Source organism: Bombus huntii, unplaced genomic scaffold, assembly GCF_024542735.1.
Source record: "Bombus huntii isolate Logan2020A unplaced genomic scaffold, iyBomHunt1.1 ctg00000073.1, whole genome shotgun sequence".
Taxonomy (NCBI): Eukaryota; Metazoa; Arthropoda; class Insecta; order Hymenoptera; family Apidae; genus Bombus; species Bombus huntii.
Genome location: NW_026099331.1, coordinates 487,833 through 494,015, shown reverse-complemented (window position 1 = coordinate 494,015; position 6,183 = coordinate 487,833). Strand labels below are relative to the sequence as shown.

Below are 6,183 nucleotides of genomic sequence, written 5' to 3'. Positions count from 1 at the left end.
TTAAACGAAGGGTCTTAACCGCCCTCGAGAGAAAGTGGTTAGTGGGAGGAAAGTTGCAGCGGACGTGACAAAAACTGACTTTCCCTTGTTAAGCCGTGGTAGACAATAGTCTCTAGAAATTCCTCCGAACCAGATGTTTGTTTCGTTTGAAGGACCTTTTCTAGGAAATCTATGTGATTTATGGAAGGTCCTTGAAATCATGGAAGATACGCTGCGAGTATCCGAAGACATCTGGTTGCCATATTGCCCGCGGTGTGTGGCCTCGGCTAGGTAGAGTGTTACGCGACGTAACATCCTCCCCCCGTTGAGAGGGCACCGATCAAGTGATATGGTGTGCTGTCGTCAGGTGGACCTCTTATCAGACTTCGGACTGTTGATTGGTTCGGAGTCGTCTGGAGTCGTTCTGCTCGGTAGTGGTACCATCCGCTTGATGCTCCGTTCGAGGGTACTCGTCGCTGTTCGAACGATAGCCGTGCGTATGATGCCGTCTGCGCCGGGTTGGGCCTTGATGATTCTGCCCAATGGCCATTGCATCGGGGGAACATTGTCTTCTCTGAGAAGGACGATGGTGCCTTCTCGTATGTCGTGACTGCCCTTGTTCCATTTGTTCCGGATATGTAGCTCGTTGAGATACTCTCGATGCCACCGGCGCCAGAAGTGTTGTTTGAGTTTCTGAATATGCTGCCAGCAGGAGAGACGATTGGATGGCGTGTCCCTGAAATCTCGTTCTCGGAAACTGGTTAGTGAATCTCCGATGAGGAAATGACCGGGAGTAAGAACTAGGAGATCGTTTGGGTCTGAAGATATCGGCGTCAGCGGGCGGGAGTTGAGGATGGACTCGATCTCAATGATGAGGGTGTTAAGGTTTTCGAAGGTCAAGAGCTCGTTACCGGCGACCCGTCTGAGATGTCGTTTGAAAGACTTCACTGCAGCCTCCCACAACCCGCCGAAGTGAGGTAAGTTGGGAGGGATGAAGTGCCATTCGATCCGTCGGTCGGCTAAAAAGGACTGGACCTGTGCCTTGTGATCGTCGGATTGCAGGAGATTTCGGAGCTCTCGTAATTCGTTGTTGGCACCAACGAAGTTGGTACCGTTGTCGGAGTAGATTGTCCCACAGAATCCGCGGCGAGCGATGAATCTCCGCAGAGCAGCAATGAAGGCCTCGCTAGTGAGATCGCTGACCAACTCGATGTGGACTGCTTTAACTGCAAGACACACAAAGATCGCTACGTATACCTTGATTTTGAGTCGGTTGCGATCCTTTCGTTCCTTGATGTAAAACGGTCCGCAGTAGTCGATTCCGACGTTGGTAAATGGCCGAGACTCTGTTATCCGGGCAGCTGGAAGGTCGCCCATTATATAATCCACTGGAGGGGGATTGGCTCGGCAGCAACGGACGCACTTCTTCAGCGTGCTCCAAACTTGACTGCGGCCGTCGATAGGCCAATAGGATCTCCTTAGGGCGTACAAGGTAGCTTGAGTTCCGGTGTGGAGATTTAGGAGGTGTTCATGCTCGATTATGAGCGCGGTAACTGAGGATTTGGGTAGAATTATTGGATGCTTCTGGTTGAAAGGCATTGGTGAATGACTGAGTCGGCCTCCGACGCGCAGCATCCCGTCCTTGTCCAGAAATGGATTGAGTCTTTGGAGCTTCCCCTTCATTGCCGAATTTCTATCTGACCGGAGAGCACGGATTTCGTCTGAAAAATAACAGGCTTGCAATAGTTTGATTAATCTGTTGTGTGCATTGGTCAACTCGTGCATGGTCAGAGGTTTGCCTCGATCCCGGGTTTGTCTCCATCGAAGGCACCGAGCGGCAATTCTTATAAGCTTGGGCCAAGAGGAGAATCTCCCCAGTATGCTGTGGTCCGCCGGCGTCGCGGACAGACAGGTTGCCCTTTTCTGCTCCGGTGTTTCGTTTAACGGTACTGGGTTCCACGTTGGCCAGTATTCTTCCGGTTGTTGAAGCCATTCTGGTCCATGTTGCCAAATGGTTGTTTTCAGGAAGTCTTCGGGTAGTTGGCCTCGAGATATGAGATCTGCCGGGTTATCGGTAGTGGGGATGTGACGCCAATCTGAGGCGTGAGTCTTCCGTTGAATTTCTGTCACACGGTTAGCGACGAAGGTTTTCAGCGTGTGGGGTGATGTGTTGATCCAATGTAGAACGATTGTGGAGTCAGTCCAGTAAACGGTCCGAGCAATGTTGCTTGGCAAGGCTTGGAGGACCGTGGTGGCTAGTGACGCGAGAAGGAGTGCTCCACTCAGTTCCAGCCTTGGAATGGTTAGTGATTTGAGCGGAGCTACCTTCGACTTCGCAGTGAGGAGACGTGTACAGACCTGACCATCCAGGGTGATGGTGCGAAGGTAAACGCATGCTCCATATGCCCTTTCGCTGGCGTCACAGAACCCGTGTAACTGAATTTCCGCTGCGGGGTTGATTATCGTTTTACGTGGAAACTCCACGTTATTCAATAATGGCAGCTGTGCGTAATATTTGCTCCATTCCGTGTGCACGTCAGCCGGTAAGGATTCGTCCCAATTAATTTTTAGTGTCCAGAGTCGCTGGAGCAACATCTTAGCTCGAACAATTACTGGTGCCAGCAATCCGAGCGGGTCGTAGATCTTGGCGATTTCGGAGCTGATGGTTCTCTTCGTAATTCGAGAGTCGGCATCATTGGTTTTGACGGAGTATAGGATCGAATCGTCGAAGGAATTCCAAACAACACCCAATGTCTTGAAGGTTTGCGATTCGCCTAGTAGCAGCTTATCGTTTATGTCCGTCTCGGGAAGTCCTCGTAGCAGTTCCCGGTCGTTCGACGCCCATTTCCGGATGTTTAAGCCGGCTAGCTTGAGCAGTTCTGTGAGCTCCGTTCTCAATGATTGTGCCTCGACCCTTGTATCGACTCCTGTGAGAACATCGTCGACATAGAAGTCTCGCTGTAAGACTGTCGCCGCTCGTGGATATCGATGCCCCTCGTCGTCCGCCAGTTGCTTGAGGCAGCGGATGGCCAGATAAGGGGCCGCTGAGAGCCCGAATGTCACTGTGTTGAGTTGATAAGTGTCGACTTCTCCATCAGCATTGCGCCACAAAATTTGTTGAAATTTCCGATCCTCCGGGCGCACAAGAAATTGGCGATACATTTTTTCGACATCGCCTGTAATGACGTATTGATGAGCTCGAAATCTTAAAAGGATGAAGTATAAATCATCTTGTAGTTTCGGTCCCGTATGAAGTACGTCGTTTAATGAAACTCCGGTGGTGGTTGGGGCCGATCCGTCAAACACGACTCGGAGTTTCGTAGTTTGGCTGGACTCCTTGATCACGCCATGATGTGGTAAAAAATATCCGTCGTCAGTGCAGTGGTCCGTGGTAACTTTCGTCATGTGCCCTAATGCCAAGTATTCCTGTATTACGGCGTGATAGTCGGCTTCGAAACGCTTATCTCGTTGGAACCGACGGCAGAGAGATATTAGTCGCTTCATCGCCATGGCTCTGGAGGATCCAAGCGAGGGAGTTGTCTCGTTGAAGGAGAGAGCGACCATGTATCGCCCTTCGTGGGTGCGTTGAACGTGATTCCGGAAATGTTCCTCGCACTGTCGCTCCGCTTCCGAAATGTGCGCGGTGGGCGGTCCCTCGTCGATTTCCCAAAAACGGGCGAGATCCGCCTGCAAGGCCGTCGTGGACGCGTGAAATGCGTGTGCGGGTGGTTGCGAGGCTGGGCTCCCCCCGATGACCCATCCGAACCGCGTTTTTTGCAGACGCAAGTCGGTCCCGTTTGCTTGACTGATATCAAGTTGGCCGACACACAGTGACGCTAGTGTTGGCCCGGCGCTCAATAGCACGTCGATCGGAGCAGGTCTGTGGAATCTTGGATCGGCTAGTCGTAGATTTCTGGGTATCTGTATCGTTGACCGATCTACGGGTTGATCTGGGATCGAAGTCGATATGGTCGGTATGATTAGAAAAGTCCAGGTGCGTTCGTATGTGCCGTCAACGGAGGTGATCGTGGCCGTGATGTAGCGTTTCGAGGTCGTTGACAACGTGTTAAGTGTTCCGATCGGGACCGAACATTTCCGTTGGTTGAGTCTCAACGAATTGGCGAGTCTCTCGGTGATGAAGTTCATGCTCGCGCCGGTGTCTAGCAGAGCTCTACAGCGGAACGGTTGAGTTCTATTGTCCAGTATGTTGACCTGTGCGGTGACTAACAAATCGCGGTGGAGTGGGCCGGACGGGGGCGAGGTCAATGAGTCGGTTTTCGGTGGTTCGGTCCCTAGCAAAGCCGTTTGAGGATATCAGTGTTCCCCTAGCTGTTTAGCACTGGGGGAGATATTTGACCCCGATGCCGTCGTTCGCGTTGACCGAGATTCGCGTTTCGGGGATGTTCGCGGCGACGTTCGGGGAGACGTTCGGGGAGACGTTCGGGGAGACGTTCGGGGAGACGTTCGTGGAGACGCGGATGCGCGTCTCGATCGGTGTGACGACCGCGGGATCGGTGAACTAGGCGGAGATCGACCGTTCGATGATCGGTCGCTCGACGATCGACCGCTCGATGTGCGGCTTGCACGTAATCTACTGTGACCATGATCTCGATGTAAATAAGTATGGTGTCGCTGTCTACAGATGCGACATGACCCGGCGGAGCATTGATTGAGAGCGTGTCCCTTGCCTAAACAATTCGTACAGAGCGACGCCCGTTTGGCTGTGTCGAGACGCTCCCTGGGCGATTTCGCCTTGAAGACGTCACAATACCGTAGTTCGTGTTGTCCTCGACAGTCCGGACATACCGGCGTCTTGAGCGTCGCGGTGAATGCATGACTTCGCGACGCGCTCGGTCGCTGACGGTTGGGTGGTTCGGAGGCCCTTTTCGTAGCGGTAAATGCTGAACTTGTTCTATCGCCGTTCGTCCGTGTTTGCAAGAAGTCTATCAAGTGCTTGTATGACGGTAATTTCTTGTCTGGTAAGGTGCATTGCCATTTGCGAATGATGGCTGGGGGTAGCTTCCATGTAAGTAATTTGATCAGAACGGTGTTTGATATGATAGGGTCACCGAGGTTCTTTAACGCTTGGAGATTTATTTTGACCGTCTCGAGGAAGTCATCTATGGCTTCGGGTGTCTCCTTAACTATTTTCGGATAGTCGAAAAGCAAGTCTAGGTGGCGCATGCAGATTTGACGGTGGCAGTCGAATTTTTCCTTAAGTATGTCAACGGCGATTGCATAGTTTGACTCGGTGATGGCTAGCGATTCTATACTTCGCGCGGCCCTCCCAGTCAAGGCTGATCGGAGGTGATAGAATTTTTGGACTGGTGTTAGTTGTTCGTTTTGATCTATCGTTGACGAGAAGGAATCGTAAAATGACTGCCAATTCTAGAGCGTACCATCAAATGTGGGTATTCGAATCTCCGGTAGTTTAAGCGAAGCAGACTCGCGACCGGCAGCTGATTCGTCGTTTGTCGATTGTGACGTCGTAGTTAGTCGTAGGTTGCTCAGTTGAGTAGTTAATCGGAGTTCTAGTCTCTCGTACTCGTCGGCTATTTCAAAGCCGCGAGCGGACTCCTCCTCGTCTATGCTTACGATTTCATTTTGAATGGCACGGAGCTCCGTCTCGTATGTTTCCAGACGATTTTTGATTTGAATTAGCTCGTTCTCTCGCGGACAGCCGGATTGTTCGATTTCATCCAGTTTTTTCGATAAGCGTGTAAAGTGGCCGATGCAATAATCCCGGCGTCGACGCAAGGCGGTAAGTTCGTTACCGGTGGCCATTATTTGTTAGATAATTGAGAGTGGTGAAATATAACTTACTACTGTGTCATATTCATATCAACCACCTCTGTTATCCTAACCGAAACAGGGGAACGACTACTTCGCGGCGTCGATTCACCGAATCGTAGCGAGAATTTACGCCTCTCGCTGACGCGTTTTCCTCGCGGTCGCGTCTCTCCGCGAACGGTCGTAACACCCACGAAGATGGAGATAACGTAATGAAACTAACTGGCTTGCTCTGACCAATTAACCAACCCAACTACGGCATAATGTTTAACGTACACTCGCCGCCTTCCCCTGTTCACGTGGCCACGTTTACGCGATGGATATAGCGTTACATGAAAACGCGTTGCGAGGGAATCTCGCGTGATGATGAATTCGCTCAAGCGGATCATCCCAGCGTGAGTTACAAGTACCTTC

General features: G+C 51.5%; 1 protein-coding gene across 1 annotated transcript; it reads right to left on the bottom strand.

Annotated features, from left to right (window-relative positions):
* Positions 1-342: 342 nt before the first annotated feature.
* Positions 343-5,163, bottom strand: LOC126876400 (uncharacterized). Its single transcript, XM_050639247.1, has 2 exons — positions 4,683-5,163; positions 343-4,271 (listed from the first exon to the last, which is right to left on the bottom strand). The coding sequence occupies exons 1-2, from the start codon at positions 5,161-5,163 to the stop codon at positions 343-345; spliced, it is 4,410 nt and encodes a 1,469-aa protein (XP_050495204.1).
* Positions 5,164-6,183: the final 1,020 nt, after the last annotated feature.

Coding starts and splice junctions, on each gene's coding strand:
- LOC126876400 (XM_050639247.1), bottom strand. CDS start 5,163: ATGCGCCACCTAGACTTGCTTTTCGACTATCCGAAAATAGTTAAGGAG. Junction 4,272..4,682: donor AGCCAAACGGGCGTCGCTCT/GTACGAATTGTT, acceptor CGGCTTTGCTAG/GGACCGAACCACCGAAAACC.